General features: G+C 36.1%; 1 protein-coding gene across 1 annotated transcript in view; it reads left to right on the top strand.

Moving 5' to 3' along the window:
- Positions 1-985: 985 nt before the first annotated feature.
- LOC131825160 (T-cell receptor-associated transmembrane adapter 1) overlaps positions 986-20,590 on the top strand; it is a 38,509-nt gene continuing 18,904 nt past the window's right edge. The window contains exons 1-2 of the mRNA XM_059164203.1: positions 986-1,216; positions 14,322-14,432. Coding sequence (XP_059020186.1) covers positions 1,210-1,216; positions 14,322-14,432 — 118 coding nt within the window. The 5' untranslated portion in view covers positions 986-1,209. The remainder of the gene's footprint in view (positions 1,217-14,321; positions 14,433-20,590) is intronic.

Raw genomic sequence — 20,590 nt, 5'->3', positions numbered from 1 at the left:
AGATATTCTGCTAGCCATTTAATATTTTTATTCGGAGTCTGTGCATCAAAAGTCTCATTTTTAAATTTCCCGTAAAGTTTAACTTCTTAAAGTTTAAGTGCATCCCCTTTCACAGTAAACTGGATTCAGGTTTGTCATATTTCTATAGCTAAAGAAAACTGGTGGAATCCATAATCAAACATCCATAGACACATAATATGCAGCAGGTATATGTACCCCCAAACACATACAAATCATATATTCAGACACTGCCCAGATCATCTTTGACTAATGCTAAAAATGAACTCTACCATTGGCATATACATGCGTTTTTCAGAGCATTATCGAGAACCTTTATATTTTAAAATAACCATGGGGCACTTGTGAAAATGCAGATTCCTGGACCCTGCTCCAGATATTTGGGTTTAGTAAGGCTTAGGAATATGAGTGTTAAACCAGACCTGCATAGCATACTTATGCATACTAACATTTAGGAACCTCTGATTACTGAGATACTGGAGTGTGCATTTAGAGCTGGAACTCATTGCCAAGTGGCCCTAGACTGCACAGACTCCCGTCCGCTGGAGTGAGAGCTGGCGGGAAAGAAGGCAGACACCCGGTCTTCTAGCGGGACCAGGTACACAAGGCACCTGATACATAGTAACGTTCAAAAAGCCTCAATCCCCTTCCCTCCATTGGGCCTCAAAGAAAACACACCCAAAAGCTGAACACACCTGGGGGCTTCTCACTGTTTCCTCCCCTGTTTACCGTATTTGAGTTTGTTTCCATGTGAACTCACTTGTGAGGAGATCCCTGGATTCTCTGCAAAGGCATGGGGGACTCCCTCCTGGGCTAATTCATACTTTGCTTTCATTATCATTTTAAAATTAGATTTAGGTATTGATAAAAATCCAAATACCAGAATACAGAAGCTTGTGGGATTTTTTTTTTTCTCACGTAACACAAAAATTTAAGAGCATACTGGTTTCAGATCAAACCTCTAGAAGCCTCCATCACCACATTTCCTGTTTGTAACTGAACAAAGTACACACAAAAGATTTTAAAACACAGAAGAGAGAAACCCGAGGTACGGTTACAGACACGTTTTACTGGCACACTGCTTCTAAAATACCAGCGCACCTTTACCAAGAAAAAAAGGAGTTTGTGGGAGCCTTTTTAATCCAGACATTTCCCTTATGGCTACATAAGGATTTCTCTGACAAAGGAAGCATGTCAGGTAAGTGGCATTTTTAATTCTTTCATTCTATTCCTGTGCCTAAAAATTCACGAAATAATTTCCACCACTCCAACCAAAAAAACACTTAAGATTTGAGGATTAAATTAGTTTATACATTATTTTTAAAATGTGAGATAACATTTAGTATAATTTAGAACATACTTGGAAAGACTATAGTAAATATAAGTTGATTATTTTCTCTTAGAAGAAAAAAAATGGGAAGTTGCATAAGATAAAGCTAGTTGTAACTGTTCAGTTGGTGTTCATTGATAATTATGCCAATTACAGTATCTGTTATTTTTAAACTTTTGTTGATCATGCATATTCCTCTTTAGTTATAAAACAGGTCGGTAGTAACCACATTTCTAATTCCTTTGAGTTTAAGACTTGTAATATCTTCCCAGAAATTAACCCAATTGCTGATACCAGAGAGGTGACCATTCTGCAATGGCCAGTGAAAATTTGATCTTCGTGACATGGATCACAAGGCTTGAATCCCCATTGATTAGCTGAGTGTCTGTTCCACATTGATGGTTCATACCCCTTTTAATGTTTTGTGTACTTTTTATGTCTTTAGTAAGTATCTTTTTGTTGTAAAAGAAAAGATACACACTATACCAAGTAAGAGGACTGAAATATATATGAAAAAGAAAAATATTTACATAGTTCCTGCCACCTCAAAAAAAACACAAGGTATTATGTTGTATTTCCTTCCCACTCTTATTTCAACACATTCTACATGTTTTGCTTTTCATACCTGAAATAATAGTGAATATAAAATCATATACTAAGAATTTTTTTGCTAACATTAGGGTATAAGTCTTTCCCTTTTCATGATGATTTCTGCCTAATCATTTTAGAAGAATGTAGACAATGACATCCATTAGGCTAATTATAGTTTCCTTAGCTATTTCTTTATTGTTGGACATTTGTGTTGTAAACAGTTGTGTTATATTTCAAATGACAGAAAGATGAACATCTCTATACTTTTCCTATATTAAGAGTCATTTTCTTGGGAAAAATTTCTAGACTTGGCATTATTGAGTAAGAGGTTACAAACACTGTAAATCTCATTATTATATAGTTGCTTTTTCAAGAGTGATGCCAATCCACTCTCATTCTAGTGTGTTTCTCCTGAATAGGCTGGTATCCCCTAAAAAAAATCTTTACTGATAAAAGCGTAATATACCAACCCATTGTTGATAATCATTGATTATAATGAAGCTGCACAATTTAAATGGGCTTTTAAACTGTTTAGCATCAAACAATCTGTGCATTGTCTAATTATATCTTTTGCTTCATTATAGTGCTTACAGTACTTCTAATATCAATTTGTGTGAGCCATTGATAGGGTAAAGATATTATATATAAATTCTGTGAATTTTCTTCCCAGTATTTTGTTTGCTGATTTTAAAATCAGTTGATTGGATTAATCACACAGGGAGCATAAGCCTGACATGTGATTTACATACCTATCTTGATTTTTTCTAGGTTCATAGGTTAGCAAAGAACAAAACAACTGTTCCAGTTTTGCCAGTGCCCTGCAAAAAATAGACATGGCAATATTACAAACAGTTCTCATGAGCTGATGGTGTTGGGGGAACTCAGGAAGCTTGGGAAGGCCAAAGGCGTTGAGTATAACATTCAACTATTTCCAGGATTCATTAATGCTAATTTTATGAGGGATATGATACAATTTCTTCCCTACAATTTTGTAGTTTAGATGTTCCCTTTATAGGTAATACAGGAGTTCCCCATTGACAGTTGAGACCTTCCACAATGCCACAGAAGAGATAAAAAATATCAAGGGTTTGCTGTCAAAAACTCATAGAACTTAAAAGGAGGGGAAAAGACTTTAATGTGAGAGAAGAGTCAGACAACAGTATTTTTTACTTTTAGATAGGTGAAGTTAAAAAGAAAATTAGTGTGAAAAAGCAAAATTATTCCTAGTTAAGTAAAGCAACCTAAGAAATTAACCCCCAAGTATCATTGGGTTTCTCCTGCCTAAATGCCTTGCACTTACTGCATTCATAAATCGGCCAATATCATAATTCCCCCATGTTTCTGCATACACATAAAATCAATATTAGCTGAATCAACTGGTGAGAACAATTCCTGAGGGCTACCATTAATTTAGTTTACAAAGTGATCCACAACTTAGGTACAGATTGTTGCTTTTCCAAAAAAAAAAATTTTTTTTTTCATTGTCTTCACATGGTTTTCTCTTTCCTTGAGCCTCAATCGCCTTTCTGAGAACAATGAGCCTTTCCTTTAGAGATGAGATTTTAAGGAAGGATTAAGGATTTCAATCCAGGAAAAATCATCAACATCATTATTGGTCACATTTCCAGGCATTTTGAATTTTATTTAATTCTCTCATTATTCTAGAACTAGAAAGAGGAAAGAAAAAAAATTAACAGGTTTCTTACAACAATAAAGAAACATGATAGTTAAAATTTTGTTGGCTGAAGTTTTCCCATACACCCATGATATCCTAAGAGGATCTCGCCAAGGTGTTTCTCCAACAGAAAACCATTAAGTACATACATAAAATGGAGCCCAGTGGTGGGTATTAAGGAGGGCACGGATTGCATGGAGCATTGGGTGTTATACGCAAACAATGAATTTGGCCAGCACTTTAATCCCAACAGGGTTTCTCAAGTTGACCAATCCCAATTAAAGTTTAATTATAAAATTGACAAGTAGTCCAGTCCTGGGGAAATTATAACATAGTGTCTTTTTTTTTTTTGGAGGTTGTACATTTTATTTTTTATTTTTTTAATTTAATTTAATTTAATTTAATTTTTTTCCATGATCCATAATTCATTGCTTATGCACTACACCCAGTGGTCCATGCAGTATGTGCCGTCCTTAATACCCACCACAAGGCTTACCCAACCCCTCATCCCCCTCCCGTCCAAAACCCTCAGTTTCTTTCTCAGAGTCCACAGTCTCTCATGGTTTGTCTCCCCCTCTGATTTCCCTCAACTCACTTCTCCTCTCCATTGGAGAGTCTTAAAATCTCCCCCACACCTCCCTCCACAGGTATGTTCCCTTTAACAAATTCAGTTAAGTCTTGGCTAAGAGCAACTATGATGTGCTAGAAATATGTCACACAGCTGAGGATCTGAACTCTAGAGTTATAATTGGCCTAGTGAGGTTCAGTGAGATGCAAAAAGTCACACAGCTAGGAAGTGTCTTCACTCAGTCTCCCTCTGCACTTTGAAGCAGGCATTCCAATGCCCTGTACTGCTATCGTCCCTCTCCCCATCACTGTCCTTCCCCCAACAGACACCATCCATTTCTCAAATAACCCTCTGTTCATACCAGATCCTTACTTAAGGTGGACAGATACCAAATTTTGCATTAAAAACAATATCATATTTACTCGAAAGCCTGAGAGTTGATTTCAGAATACCTTCCAGTGCTTCTATCAATGACCCTTAATGCCTTTTATTGATGGGGTGATGGGGATGGATGGTGGTGGGATAGGGGGCTGTGTGGATACTGACAACGTGCTGCAAAGAGGCCTCAGGAATGCACCTAGTTCCCCAGCAAACTATCATTAACTGTTAGTAAGAAAAAACTCTTTTTATGCATAGGATCCATGATATGATATGATATGTCAGATATGATATATCAGAACTTTTTCTTTGAACTTTCTGGGGTGCCTAAAGCAGATACACCTACTCATGGAATGCAACAAGGAGATGGTCACTGCTCTGACAGAATCTGCAAGCCAAGGGAAAGAAACCATGTTGAAAAGCCATATCCTATAAACTATAAACTCATGCAATTGTGTCAGTTACAGACTCCCTGAAGGAAAACAATTAAGGCATCATATGTATTGCTTTTCTATTGTTAGTTAAGTGAAGTCTTCTGTATGAATCAAACCTGCCAGCAGAAAAATGATACATTTGCTGGGTTTCCCTCCAGAGCACAAGCAAATGTGAATTCCAGCTACAGTTCCTGCCAAGTACTGTTGGCATTAAAGGAGTCAGAGGTCTTATAATTAGAGAGACTACGATTAGCCCCTGGCAGTTGAAAGCTAGATAGAAACTTAAATCATGCTTTTCCTAGCTGTCATTGCCTCACTAATAACTTCTTGAGGCCTTTGGCTTTTTAACAGTGTGAAGAGCTAAATTCAAATTGTGTGGGAGTTCTTTTTAAATTGATAAAAGCTTTTTAAACGAAAGTAATTACAATTATGGAATAATGATACTGAAGATTGCATTTGTTGGGCAAGAACTTTTGAGCACTTTGTGCATCTAATAGTATAAGCAACATTATCTGTACTGAATAGACACCCACATGGGTTTGGAGATACTCATATTGCACTTGGGAAATAACTGGGTCAAGGGAGGTATGAAAGTATGTGCGAACTCTTACATAAATCTGTCATTCAGGTTGAAAATCCCCACCATTTAGCTACTCAATAGCTAAATGTGTATTTTGTTTTGTTTTGTTTTTCTCATCTGTGTAAGTTTTCTTTGTTTTCAAAATGGGGGCATTTATTGTTGGCAATCAAAAAATTAAGAAAGCTGAGGCACCTGACTGGCTCAGTCTTGATCTCAGACTTGTGACTCTGAACCCCACGTTGGGTGTAGAGATTACTTCACATCTTTTTAAAAAAAAAATTATGAAGGCTATCAAGAATGTCACAAAATACAAAGTTTCTAAATTAAAATCTGCCTGTTTAAAACTCATATCACATTACACAAGGAAAAAATCTTGGAAAACAGAAGGTTAAGTAGGAGCTGGAAACTCCCGAAATCAGAAAAAAACAGAGACCATGCTAAACCAACCCCATGCTTTAGAATTTGGCCTAAGTTTTCAAAGGCCTCCAGTTGGTTATGTGAAACAAATTAATTGTTACAGTAAATGACAAAACTGAGCCCTAGAAGAATGTATGGTGTGGTCTAAGTTCTTGTCTTACTGTTGCTAACGTATTTCCTGAAAATTACTAGGATTTTTATTAAAGCCTTTACATAAAATAAGTAGGCTCATGACCATGACCTGGTTGTTTCTTTGTAGTTGAGAGCAAATTATTTTCTTGTCCCAATTAATGGACTGATACAACTTTTTTGTGTTCTTTTTAGTTAAAGAAGCTAAAGGGGAACTTCTAATTGAAATATAATTTTGTGCAAAGGATAGGATATTTTATAGCTAGAATCAGTGTAATTATAAAAATAAGATGAGGGGCTTTGCCTTGAAGTATGCTTTTTTATACAGCACTTCATTCTATTTGCCCAAACTACAACTATTTATTAAATATAGACTAAATACTAGATACTATGAGAACTGAAAGAAAAAGAAAAAACTAAGTACGAAGTAAATCGTTAGTTCTCTCAAGGATAAGTTCTAGCCATCTATTATTCCTTCTTTCTTTCTTTCTTTGCTTTTCTACTCTTACCTCAGAAAGAGAGGTATTTGAAGTACATAAAGCATATAGTCCTGTATAAGGGTTAACCAAATAGATCAAGACAAAGGAAAATTAAGGAGAAGTGGGTACAATTAGGTCACAAAAATGAGTATCATATAATCACAGAGATTTGCTTAAGATAGATTGTTTATCAAATGATACATAATTGCAGCCAGATGGCTGACGGTAATAGTCACATGAACCATAAGGGTGAAAACGTGCCAGTTCTTGGGGAGATCCCAGCTTCTTCTACCAGAGATGCCAAGTGATATATTCAACGATGTCTTCTAGTCCATAGACTCCTTATAATTAATGAATTCAATAGCACATTTCATCCAGCTGGTTCTTTTCTCTAAAACGAGATTCATTTTGCCCTGATAACATAGGCAGAAATTGTATAAAATGGAAGAAAACAAAAAGAGCGACAAAGCGCTCTTAATTTTTATTTTCTGATTGTAACCTGCAGTTCAGGATTCTGTTGCCATTTGAAGGCAGATTGTCAGCTGAAATGGAAACAGCTTTGATATTCTCTTAAAGCATTTTAGGAACATAACTGGTATATGTCCCAGTTTAGAAAGCCATCGAAGCCCATTCTACATCCATTCAGAGGCAGATCCAGGGAGAACTTAAGACAAGGTGAAAATTTCCTTCCCAAAACAGTTTTGCATCCTTTCAGCATGTGCATGAGTGAATGATCAAGGTCCCAAAGTATATGTTATAGGATTTGAAGCAATAATTCTAGACTGAACTTTTTTTTTTAATTACAAATTTTCTAAAGTAAACATACGTTTTTTTCTTTTTTTCCCAAGTTTTTATTTAAATTCCAGTTAGTTAACATACAGTGGAATATTAGTTTCAGGAGTAGAATTTAGTGATTCCTCACTTACATACAATATCCAGTGCTCAGCACAAGTGCCCTACTTAACACCCATCAACTATCTAGCCCATCCCCTACCCACCTCCCTGCCAGCAGTTTGTTTTCTTCAGCTTGCCTCTCTCTTTTTTGCCCTTATGTTCTCAAATTCCACATATGAGTGAAATCATATGGTATTTTCTTTCTCTGACTTAGTTCACTTAGCATAATACTTGCTGGCTCCATCTACATTGTTGAGAATGGCAAGATTTCATTCTTTTTGATGGCTGAGTAATATTCCTTTGTATATATATATATACACCACTTCTTCTTTATTCATTCATCAGTTGATGGACATTTGGGCTCTTTCCATAATTTGGCTACTGTTGATGCTGCTGCTATAAATACTGGGGTACACCTACCCTTTGAATTAATATTTTTGTATCTTGTGAGTAAATACCCAGGAGTGTGATTGCTGGGTCATAGGGTAGTTCCATTTTTAACTTTTTGAGGAACCTCCATACTATTTTCCAGAGTGGCTCCACAAATTTGCATTCCTACCAACAGTGTGAAAGGGTTCCCTTTTCTCCACATCCTCACCAACATCTGTGGTTTTTCCTGTGTTGTTAATTTTAGCTATTCTGACAGGTGTGAAGTGGTATCTCATTGTGGTATTGATTTGTATTTCCCTGATGATGAATGATGTTGAGAATCTTTTCATGTCTGTTAGCCATCTGTAAAAATTAGATTTGACTACTTCTAACATAAGATTATAAATTACCCAATTTGCTTACCAGTAAATCATTAATAAATCTATCAAATGCTTCATTAGAAACAAAGGAACTTTCTGGCCAACTCTATAAAATATTAGCTGTTATAAGTGTTCTTAAGTAACCTATACTATATTGTGGTATATATAATTACTAGGCTGAAAAAAATGGGTATTTGCCTAAAACAATAATTTGATCTTTAAGTAGTTACTTAAAGATTAAAGATTGTCCATTCTTTCTCTAACAATAACCAGACAGAACAACTATTTCATGAGGCCACTCTTGATTTATGATAACCATGTTATCAGTACCTAGAAAAACACTTATTTTTCTATTCTCATACTGGAAGAGTATGCATTTAATAAGTGAACATAAAGACATTGATCTTTAAGGTAAAGGTTGAAGAGAGTGAAAGCACATCTCGTTTCATGTCTCTGGAAGTTATTGTGTATTCTCTGAGCAGATTACTTCTCCTCACTCTGACTCTTGGGCCATTACCATCCCAGCATTATGCAGGTGTAAATTTCCTAAGGTTGCATCTAGCTCATACGGCTTACCTCAACTAGTGGTCTTTTCTAAATTCCTTTCCCCAGAGATTTCACTGACCCCCAACCAAACTCCTTAAAGACTTATTTTTACTTTTTAAACTTTTAAAAAAGCTTTTATTTACTTATTTTACAGACAGAGATCACAAGTAGACAGAGAGGCAGGCAGAGAGTGACAGGGGACACTGAGCGGACAGCCCAATGCGGGGCTCGAAACTAGGACCCTGAGATCATGACCTGAGCCAAAGGCAGAGGCTCAGCCCACTGAACTATCAGGTGCCGCAAAGACTTATTTTTAAACAAGAAAAGAAAATTTTATGTTTAGAGTGGTGGACACCCCATAAATTTAATCATATCAGTAGCTGTTAATGCAAACCACTTGTTCTAAACTTCCTGGAAAAAAAATAATCTGTAGGTTTTTCAGTAAATACATATTCAGGGCAGAGAGAATTAGACTGTTGTAGATGAGCACTTACACCAAGATTACAGTGGCCTAATGTGCTATTCTCCTTCTCACAAGGATCTGGTCCCTAGCTGCTGGAAGGTAGGTACTTTCTCAACAGTACTAGAGAAAAATGTAATAGAATCTTCAGCTTGTCTTCCCAAAGTTGTGGGTGTGTTTAGACCTCATACTTGATCAGAATGTTTCTGTTGGCCCTAGTCATTACATTATCCATCTTCATGCCACTCATTTTCTATTTAGTTAGTTGATACATGCTTAGTGAGAACCTACTTTGCTCTCTGAATAGGTTGCAGAAGTAGGTTGCAGAAATAAAAATTGGAATCTTACTGGTATTAAGATGAGAATAACAATAATTCTCAGTTATATATTGAAGAAATCATGAGAATAAAAGGTATAGCAAAGAGAACACAGTCAATGGTATTGTAATAGTGTTGTATGACAGCAGAAGCTAACTACACTTGCGATGAGCCTAGCATAACATATAGAAATGTTGTACCTCTGAAACGAATGTAACATTGTGTGTCAGCCATACTCAAATAAAATTTTTTTAAAGAATAATAACTAACATTTATTGAGCATCTTATTAATGAGGAACACTCTTCTATAAATCTCAATCTCCACAAAAATAGGTACAATGAGGAAATTGAAGCATGAAGACCACAATGAATATGACCTTTCAGTCCTTCAAGAAGTTCAGTTAAGTAGGGAGAGAATTTTACACAAAATGATTACCTCAACAAATATTACCTCAATATTTGTTGAATTACAGGGATATAAAAGATATCACTTGGTGGGGGACAGGCAGCGTAGAGTGAACGCTTCAAAGAAAATGCAGTCTTGAAGGATGACTAGGAACTTGTTAAATAGTTAAGAGGGAAGGCATTTCGGGCAAAGGGGCAAATATACAGAGACATAAGGACATGAAATGGTAAGTATGGTATCTACTGAGAATCTTAAGTGTCTCAGAATGACTGGAGCATGGTGTATTATTGGGCAGGCATAGCAAATAAGTCCTAAAAGATAAGAAACCTAAAGTAATATTTTGTGGAAATAGTTCATGGTGAGGAAAGAAAAGTGTGATGTTCTCTATGCTTAGGGCAGAGAGAGGAGCAAGTTCCTTCTCCTGGGAGAAAAGACAAGTGAACAATTTCCTCCAAAAACCACAAAGGAGGGGACCATATGAGACAGTGTGTGGAAAGATAGTAGCTACCAGGAATGGTGTTCAATGAACCAAAAGAGCCGTAAACCTAAAATCCGGACTAATTGCAATAATAGGAACAGAGGCCAGATCAACCTGGAAAGGGTCTGCTTAATATTGTGTTCTAAAACCTGAGCCATCATTAATATTAAAATCCTATAAGATGTGTATATCCTTTGATCTAGAAAATCAAGAATTTCTAACATGGGAAAAAATTAAGATTGGATATATAGTTATAGCTACAGATATTCATCACATTGCTTATATAACTAAAAATCACGAGCAACTTAAATATCTAATGATAAGGGATTGTTTAAATTATGGAAAATTCGCTCAATGGAATATAGGGCAGCTAAAAGAAATGAACATATATTTTATTTATAGGAAAAGAAACACACTATAGATTATTGGAATGAAAGTAGATAATTGTATAGTCAGTATAAATGAATCATATGTCTTTGTCTATAACAATTTCTATACGGAGAAAAATAACTGAAAGTATATGAACCAAGGTGTTCACAGGGGTCATCTCTTGAAAACAGGATTGTGGTTGATTCTTAGCTTTCTGTTTTTGCTTGTCTCAGTTTACTAATTGTTTTTAATTGTGAACAAGAATGATACATACAGCAAATCTGGCCTCTGTGTAGCAACTGAAGTTCATTTATTTGTTACCAAATACAGTGACTGTAGAGGGTGAGTGATTTGAGTCTACTTGACAGACCGAATATCCTGAATTGATAATTGTGATCTATCTCGATAGAAAATATAGTATGTGCCCTCAAATTGCCTTAAGATTTAAGATGTGAAAGAACCTAGAACTGCATCTAGACTGTGGGTCAGTAAGTGACAAATACAAGAAGTCCTTAATAACATAATTCATTGATTTAACCATTAGTTTGATAATAGAAAACATAAACTAATACCTTTGTATTGTGATAGCAGAGAGAGAAACTGAGACCCATCTGGCCATTGAGACAGCTTGCTGGTCCCATTTGTTCACAATTATAGTCCCATTAACCACCTGAGAAGGACTATTATCAATGCGCAATGGGGAACAAGCTCTCTTTGAAAGCATGTCTTAAAAATTCCCTGAGACCCAGCAATTATATTCTCAGGAGCCTCTTTCTACAGAGGCCTGTACAAAAGGCCTGTACAGTGAAGTTCACTGCATTATTGTTTATAAGAGAAACCATTTTAAAAAATCAGAATGTCCATCTTAGAGAAGTGGGTAGGTGAATTATAGTACAGCAATACTGTATAATTCCATGTAGCCACTAAAAATAACATAATAACATGGCAAACATCCCCCAGACACATTGGTAACTTTTTTAAAAAAGGCTAATTAGTATAAAATTTGTGACCCATTTATGCTCTAATAGAGAATCTTACATGTTATTCTAGGAATTGCTTAGATTTTTTATATTGCTAGGATTTTTTAAATATATACTCAGCAGGCACATGTGTTCTTTTCATAAACATAAAAGTCAAAGAAATATTTCTAGGAATATAGACGGTACCATGCAAAACCTAGAATTTCTGGTATATTTTAAGTAGTTAATGATTACTATGTTGTAGAATTCTCATAAATATTTATGGGATGATGTTCATGATGAATAAATAAGGCCTTTTTAAACCTTAGTGTTTTTAACCAAATGAATTGATAGGTCTATTGGAGAATTAAAAACTATTCAAGTCTTCTCATTTTTCTTTAATTTTATGAAACATAAAAAGTCCCTTAAAGAAAATAAAACCAGGGGCTCCTGGGTGGCTCGTCATTAAGCATCTGCCTTCAGCTTAGGTCATGATCCCAGAGTCTAGGGATTGAGCCCTGCTTCAGGCTCCCTGTGCAGTGGGAAGCTTGTTCTCCCTCTCCTACTCCCCCTGCTTGTGTTCCCTCTCTTGCTGTCTCTCTCTCTGTCAGATAAAGAAATAAAATCTTAAAAAAAGAAAGAAAACAAAACCACACATTTCACTATCATTATCAGCGACCTTTTCCCATTTATTAACAAATTCTTTAAAAAATCTTTATAAATCATGTATATTATGCCTCGCACTGCAGAGCAGAAGGCAGAGATGGTTCTATCCTTTGTGGACTTCATGGTATTTCGAACACCTAAATAACATAGTATGAAATTAAAAAGGAGGTTGCAGACATTAGTAGACAGATTTATGTTTAAAGAGCCACAGACTATTTCAAACAAAAGCAAAGTATATATAAATAAGCAATATGCAAATTATATGCAAATATGTAGATGTACATCTATATCACAAATGTTCATTTAAAAATAAATGATGCGAAGGAAAGAAAGAAGGCAGGGATGGGGGAATGGAAGGAGGAAGGGAAGTAAGGGAGGGCGGGCTGAAGGCAGGCAGGAAGGAAGGAAACCAGACGACCTCTCAAACAGGTCCACTGACAGCGACTCAACAACCACACTGCAATGTCAATATGTACTCAAAAAACAAAAAACAAAGAACAATTCAAACATCAAATTTGAGATATAGAAAATAAGTATAAGAGAGCAGCACAAAGGACATTTTGGTCTAAGGATTATTTGCTGGTTTAAAGACAGGAGAGGGAAGCAAGACTGATTTCCCGCCTGTGAGGGGTTTGCCTGTTCTGCATCTAACATCATGCTATTTAGAGTTCTTTGAAAGGGCCGAGCATGGTGTCTGATTCGGGGAAGTCATAGAGGGAGCCGAGGCTGGGAAGGAACATAAGCTCTGTTGTAGCTACTGTCACATGCCATTTCTGCTTGTCTTTACACATCTGTGTCACCAGCTAAACAGTGCCTTGAGGTCCAAGATTCTGTTTTCTTTACCTTTGATTCCCAAATATAAGGCACAGGTCCTGACACAGAAGAGATGTCTGATGTCGGTTGAACACATAAATATACAGTGTTAGAGAATCATAAGCTACTTTTCTGGGGTCAGTATTCACATGACTATTTGGCTACTAAGATAATTGTCTAATTTTTATACACATATATGTATATATATAAATATATAAAATTATAATATATACATATATAAAAATATATATAATACATATTAATAAAATATAAATTATGTAATAAATATACATTTATAATTAATATATAATGTTTATATAGTATATGATATATGGTATAGACTATATGTATACACATATGCATATTATATATGTATTACATATAAAATCAATATATTTATATGTAAATATAATGTATTTTATATACGCATTATACATAAATATACACATAATACATATATCTAAATACATAAAATCAGGGTAATTATCTTATAAAACACTCATATACATGTAAAGATTACCATAAATAACCAAGGACAACTGATAGGCAATAGCCCACAAGCCCCCTATGGCTCAGGAATGAAAAAAGAATCTCTACACAAGGGTAAAGAGAAGCATAACTATTTATAGAAGGGGATAAGTGGTTTTCCATAAATAAAAGTATATATGACTATATCTGAAGATTAAAGAAAGGGAAAAAGTAGGGCAAATTATCATTCTGGATAATCTGGATGATTTTCATTTTGAATCAAAGTCTTAATAATCTGTCACCAGTTGTCAAATATTAGCAGCTAGACTAAAAACATCTTTCATTTAATCAACACTGAGAATGAGGGAAACTTGCTTCCTTTTGTCCATGCTGAATACAGGGACATAATAGCAATACCCATTTGAAATCTGTAAGGCAGCTTTGTCTGTCAATGGTAATTAATTTCTTGGCAGAGGATTTGTTCTTCATTATGAATAAAAACTATGGTTTTAATTGTGGGAATATTCAATTCAAAACAAATTGGTGAGCACCTATGATGTTGATATAGGTATTTTTTGTTTGTTTGTTTTTTTCCAGGAAACTCTGAATGCCAGTTTTATGCCTGGATAATTGTAGCCTTTTTGGGGTTAGCTCTGGTTGTATCACTGATCTTCAATATTTCCCACTATGTGGAAAAGCAGCGACAAGGTAAGACATTTTGAAAAATAGCCAGATAGTACCAACTTGAATAGAAACAAGTCCCTGGAAAACCTACAGAAGAAGACAATTTTATGAAATGTCATGAAGTAGGGTATTTTCATCTGTAGGACTCCTATATGATACTTTTTTTCTACCCTTAGGTTTCTCTTAATTTAAAAATGCCATCATATTAGAATATAAACAGACTCCCAATCTTGGCTTTATCTCTGCCTTAACAAATACAGAGTAGGAAGGAATTGTCCTGGTAAAATGTAGTTTTCCTTTTCCAACTCAACAGCTCGTGAAATTGTAGCCTCTTCTGCAGCAGCTATAAAAGTTCTCACTGATAGCTGATGGAAAGAGTGGCTACCCAAATCCTCAAGCTTCCACTCAAGCCTACTCAAACCCCTCAGCATCAGTCAGAACCTCTGAAATACAGGTAGCTGGCCTGGGATCAGAAGAAAAATGGCAAAACAACAGGCTGATCCACAAGCTTATTTTCTAACACTCCTGGGGTTAGCTAGCTGTTCCTTTAAACAAGCTGGTCAGAAGTTTTAGCCATGTGACTCACCCTCATGAACATGACTGAAATAGCTCAACGCCCAGCGATGGCACAATCTTTGCACACCAATGGCATTCAATACAAGTGTGTTGGGTAGATGGATGGATGGATGGATGGATGAATACGAAAATCCAGCTATTTCTGGGAGCAGGACATTTCAGTGGTTATAATGAATAGAAAAAAAATGTCAGTACATTTTAACAGTACATTTAACAGAGAAGAAGTAAAACAAAGTTAATAAAATTGCATTAGACACATGACCAAGAAAAACTGCATGAAGCTAATTTAGACAATGGTTAGAATCTGGGAGAGTCCTTGATCCTCTTGGGATAACACAAATATAAAATATGAAGACATGTTACTGTCACGCCTCTCAAAAAAAGACAAAAGGCACTAGAAAGTCAAGCGGTATAGCTGAGGTCACACGTCTACTCAATAACAAAGTCAAGGATAAGGGTCCTGTCTAATTCTCTGTTCAAAGTGGTTCCCACCAGCACACGTTGCTTTTACATTGTGTACCAACTATCCTTGGCCAGAAACCCAACACTCCTTTAGGATCTCTATTACATCATTTCTAAGCCTAAAATGCCAGGCAGGCAATGCTTTTTCATTAGCAATGATTTCAATAATTCTTTTTTTAAAATTTTTTATTTTTTATTAACATATAATGTATTACTAGCCCCAGGGGTACAGGTCTATGAATTGCCAGGTTTACACACTTCACAGCATTCACCATAGCACATACATTTACCAATGTCCATAACCCAATTAATAATTCTTTTTTAAATCAAATGTTTTTTGAAACAAATTTCATAAATCAGATGCATGAATGACCCATCCTCTAACATTTTTGAAAAAGGCTTCCGTCATAGAAAAAAATGAGCTAAGAGCAACACTTTTCGCTTAAAATGACTATATTTTAATTTCTCCACTAAGATATTTTATGAATGCAGATAATACTGTCACTTGTATTAGAAAAAGATGAGGGGCACCTGGGTGGCTCAGTGAGTTAAGCCTCTGCCTTTGGCTCAGGTCATGATCTCAGGGTCCTGGGATGAAGTCCCGCATTGGGCTCTCTGCTCAGCAGGGAGCCTGCTTCCTCCTCTCTCTGCCTGCCTCTCTGCCTACTTGTGTACTTGTGAACTCTGTCTGTCAAATAAGTAAATAAAATCTTTTAAAAAAAAAAAAAAAAAAAAAGGTGAATTGAGGGGGACCTGGATGGCTGGATGGCTCCATCAGTTAAACATCTGACTTCAGCTCAGGACATGATCCCAGGGTCCTGGGATCAAGTCCCACCTCAGGCTCCCTGCTTAGTGGGGAACCTCCTTTTTCCCTCCCCCTGTGTCCCTCCCCTTGCTTGTGTTCTCTCTCTCTCAAATAAATAAATAAAACCCTTTAAAAAAGAAAAAGGTGAATTGAGAGCTATAGAGTTGAAATAATTTAGGACGGAAGCCAGGACAAGAATAACCATGTGAACTAATACTTCACGCTCTGTTGATTTCGGTGCAGGTCTCTGGAGTCTCCAGTCCCTTTGTGGGACCAAGGAACAAGTGTCCTCCTCAGTTCTCATTTTTTGGTAGTTTGTGCTTTGGAATTTATTTATACATATTCATACCATTTGCCACCATATGGGCTCCTTTTGGAAGTTGTTCTCTTATAATGGTTAGTTGACCACTACCAAAAGACAGTAGACTTTTTAAGATAGAAAACAAGGACAAAAGGAAAGGAGGAAGGGAGGAAGGGAAAGAGAAAGGCTTTTTCTTAAAAAAAATAAATAATTTTTTTTTTTTCATTTCAATTGTACAAACCATGTCTCAGGTGTGTCACAAATTACTTCGTCTAAAAACAGTATGGTGGGAAATACCATTTTAAAAAAACAGGAAATAGTCAATTATATTCATTGTTCTATTTTTAAAAATTAATTTCGATTCTTTCAATTTGTTCTTAACATCATGGCTTTTGAAGTCAACTGCCATTAATTAGAATGCTGCTTTCAATATTTACCTGGGAGACCTCTTGTACCAGAAACATAGTTTCTCATAGTTTCCTTGCCTACAAAATGTGGAAAACACTGTTCAGACCAAGGGTTATGAGACTTCTAGAGATCCCTCAGCATCGTGCTGGGGACAGAGGAGGTCAGTCTTGCTCAGGGCACAGCCCACAACACCACTCTCGGTGGCCCCAGTGCCTCCTTCCCTTCATCCACTGGCATTTGTGAAGGGCTTGCCCTAACTACATCTTTCCCCATTTAATTTTAGTGTCAGGTTCAGGGAACGTTAGTTCCTCTGACTCCTCACTCTTAGAGAGAGGAGTGATCTCCCTAGAGGACCTAGAGGATACACCTCTGTATCCTCTAGGTCCTCTCCAGGCCCTATGTCACTTCCTGCCCCATGTCTATATCATTTAACATGTCTATGTAATAACCTGAGCTTTAGCAATGATGTTGTGTCCATTGAAGTCCTGCACAGATGCCTTTTAGAGCGTTTTCCATAGGCTTTCATAAACGGTTCTAACCATTAGTCTACTGCAAATTATTTTTTTTAAGCAATAACATGCCTGGGTCTTGCATTTTATTAAGGTGCAAACCTCAGATTAGCCTTGCAGCAGAGCTCATGGATGCCAAAATACCCTTCATTCTCATCCCACCTCACCATTTTCTCACTGCAACCTTCTCCTAACTGCCCCAGGTTTTCCTGACGTCTTTCCGCTAGCATCAGTAATAAATGTCACCCTTGGCTAGACCACATGAGCAAGTATTGCACTGTCTGTCTTTCTCGAAGGCTACAGGTGGCTCTGGGATTAGCTCTGCAAACTGACTTCTGTCCCGTCCTGCTAAAGCCTCCTCCCGGCTTTGTTTGTCATAGGCAGAGGAGATTCGATGACATTAGTCAGCTTTTCTGCCACTCTGTCTGCAAACACAATGCCCCCCGTTATCTGACCTGATGGAACTTTTTATTTTTGCATCTCTGTGCTATTATTTGTGGCTAAGAAACTTGAAAGATAGGACTCCACCTTTGGCCAACAGTGAGTGAATAAGTTGTGCTGGTGTATTAAATGGCTTACGAAAGAAAATCTCCATCCCAGCAACAACGCAGTATCTCCACATTCAATCAGATAGACATGATAAGCCTCTCCTTGATGTTTTCTGCAGCAGTGCTAGCTAGGTAAAAGCTTTGTAATGAAGTTCTCCCTTCCCCCAAAATAAACCTTACATTTTTAGGTGATTCTTTGTCTGTTCTTTAGGAAGATTATATTTATTTCTTTTCCTGCTAGGAAGGTATTAGCTTTGTCCTCCTTTAAATCCAAAAAATTTTCTTTATCCAACCTTTCTTCTCTGTTTTGAGAAGAAGGATAAGTAAGTGTATGGTTTGCTCATACATCAAAGTCTTATCAGTACATCTCCTATTCACTAGAAAATTATGGCACATTTTTCACATTTTCACATTAAGAATGTATCAAAAAATGTTATTATGGAGTTTGGACCATGTGCTGTTTTTCTTGTTATGTATTGCACATGGAAGAGTAAACACTATAAAGGAGAAAACATAAAAGCAAATGTTTGTTTACCTGCTCTCAACCATGAACCTGACCGCAAGTTGTCTGTATCTGAATCACAGAGAGGATTGTGAAAACTCACCCACCTCTTCTCAGACAGAATCTTGCAAATGTAACTGCTTCATAGCAACGTAAAAACTGCTTTTAGTTTTACTAAATATCATTGAGGTTATGGACATTGGGGAAGGTATGTGCTATGGTGAGTGCTATGAAGTGTGTAAACCTGGCGATTCACAGACCTGTACCCCTGGGGCTAATAAGACATTATATGTTAATAAAAAATATTTAAAAATATCATTGAGTTGATTAGATAGCTTCTAAATTATGCCATTTATTTTTAAATAAACTTATAAGCCTTCATGAACGAGCCAATGCTCTTCAGGAGACTGAGCCTGCTGCCCTTTCTCCTTGGTCCAAACCTCTAAACTTTTGATTACCACTCCTTTTTAAAGAAATCATATGCTACCACACTTCTTACCATAAGAAGGAACTTACTGAAACCATATGAGTACAGACTGTCCAGCTTCAGATTATACATTTAAATTCTAAGAGGAGTACAGAAGGTGGTGACCTTGAACATTTTAAGAACACTTTCAGGCTACAGTTTTAAGAATGTTGATTGGTCTTGATGCATAATGTCCTTTTCCCAATACTTATTTTCTTCCTCACACTGTTTTAGTTTTTTTTCTTCCATGTAAGCATCACATCATTAAATCATATCCTTCATAGAGTTGCTTCTTCTTCGTTTTTCCCCCACAAAGCTTTTTGGTCCAAGCCTTGTTTTCCTTCTCTCTACTGATAACACATCCAACAAAACTTTCTTTCCATAAAGCTATCTTTTTAGAGGTGCCTGGGGGGCTCATTGAGTTAAAGCCTCTGCCTTCGGCTTAGGTCCTGATCTCAGAGTCCTGGGATTGAGCCCCGCATCGGGCTCTCTGCTCAGCAGGGAGCCTGCTTCCTACACCCCCACCCCCTGCCTGCCTCTCTATCTACTTGTGATCCCTCTCTGTCAAATAAATAAATAAAATCTTAAAAAAAAATAAAAACTATCCTTTTACGTATCACATTTGTGTACCTTCCAGACACCAACATTCACACTCCAAGCACTTCCAGCTGGAAAATCCACATTGTCTTTAGAAAATATTAGTCTGTATATGGAAACATTTGACCCTATGCCTATTTTTTTTTCTTATTCTCTATAAGTAATATCATTATTTTTGTTTTCAAATTCTTTATTTTTTATCTTTTCATTTAATACTCACTTGGTGACAATCCTCTTGCCAGAAATGAGATTTGGTCATTGCACTAAAAATCCAGCTTTACTTATAAATCTTGTAAATAGCATTTTAATTATATCAGCTTGTTTTCAGCTACTCCATTTAATGAAGAGATTCTATTCCAATCAGCACAATTAAATTGTGGCTGAAAATGTGATTTAATTTAGAATGTATAATATTGAAAACCAGCTTTGTCATTTTCCAAAGTGTTTTTAACAAAAATTATTTCATTCATCTTCCGTATCTACTCACATGCTATAGGCATTATTATCTCTACTTTATAGGTAAAGCGAGAATCAGAGTTTTAAAAATGATTTGCATATTGTCACATGTAAAATGCATTGAAGATCTGCTACCCAAATCAAAATCTTGCAGTATCTCAACTGGAATCTTTTCCATAATACATTAGGTTACAGTTTGACTAAATTCTTGTATATATATTTTAATTCTTCTGAATACACTGACATATGACATGTCTATTTTATCCTCCAACATAATGATTTTAATAATTTGTTCCAATAATATTTCTCTGCTAGTGACCCTTCTGGAGAATACTTCAACTTGGTCACATATAAATTTCACTAAAAATAACTTTCTAGTTGTTTGGTGACTAATTCAGTCATTTGAGATATTTTTGCTAATTCCTTACCAACACAATATTTTTTATATGTGAAAACTGAAAGGTCACCCTTTGGTTACTATTTTCTCTGTGTTATTGCCAGAGACTTAGATAATAATGGGCTCCATTTTTACAGAAATATCTTTTGCAAGAT

The sequence above is a fragment of the Mustela lutreola genome, chromosome 2 (genome assembly GCF_030435805.1).
Source record: "Mustela lutreola isolate mMusLut2 chromosome 2, mMusLut2.pri, whole genome shotgun sequence".
In the NCBI taxonomy this organism is placed as follows: domain Eukaryota; kingdom Metazoa; phylum Chordata; class Mammalia; order Carnivora; family Mustelidae; genus Mustela; species Mustela lutreola.
The sequence above is the reverse complement of the archived record's forward strand: the minus strand, read 5'-3'. Positions and strand labels throughout refer to the sequence as shown.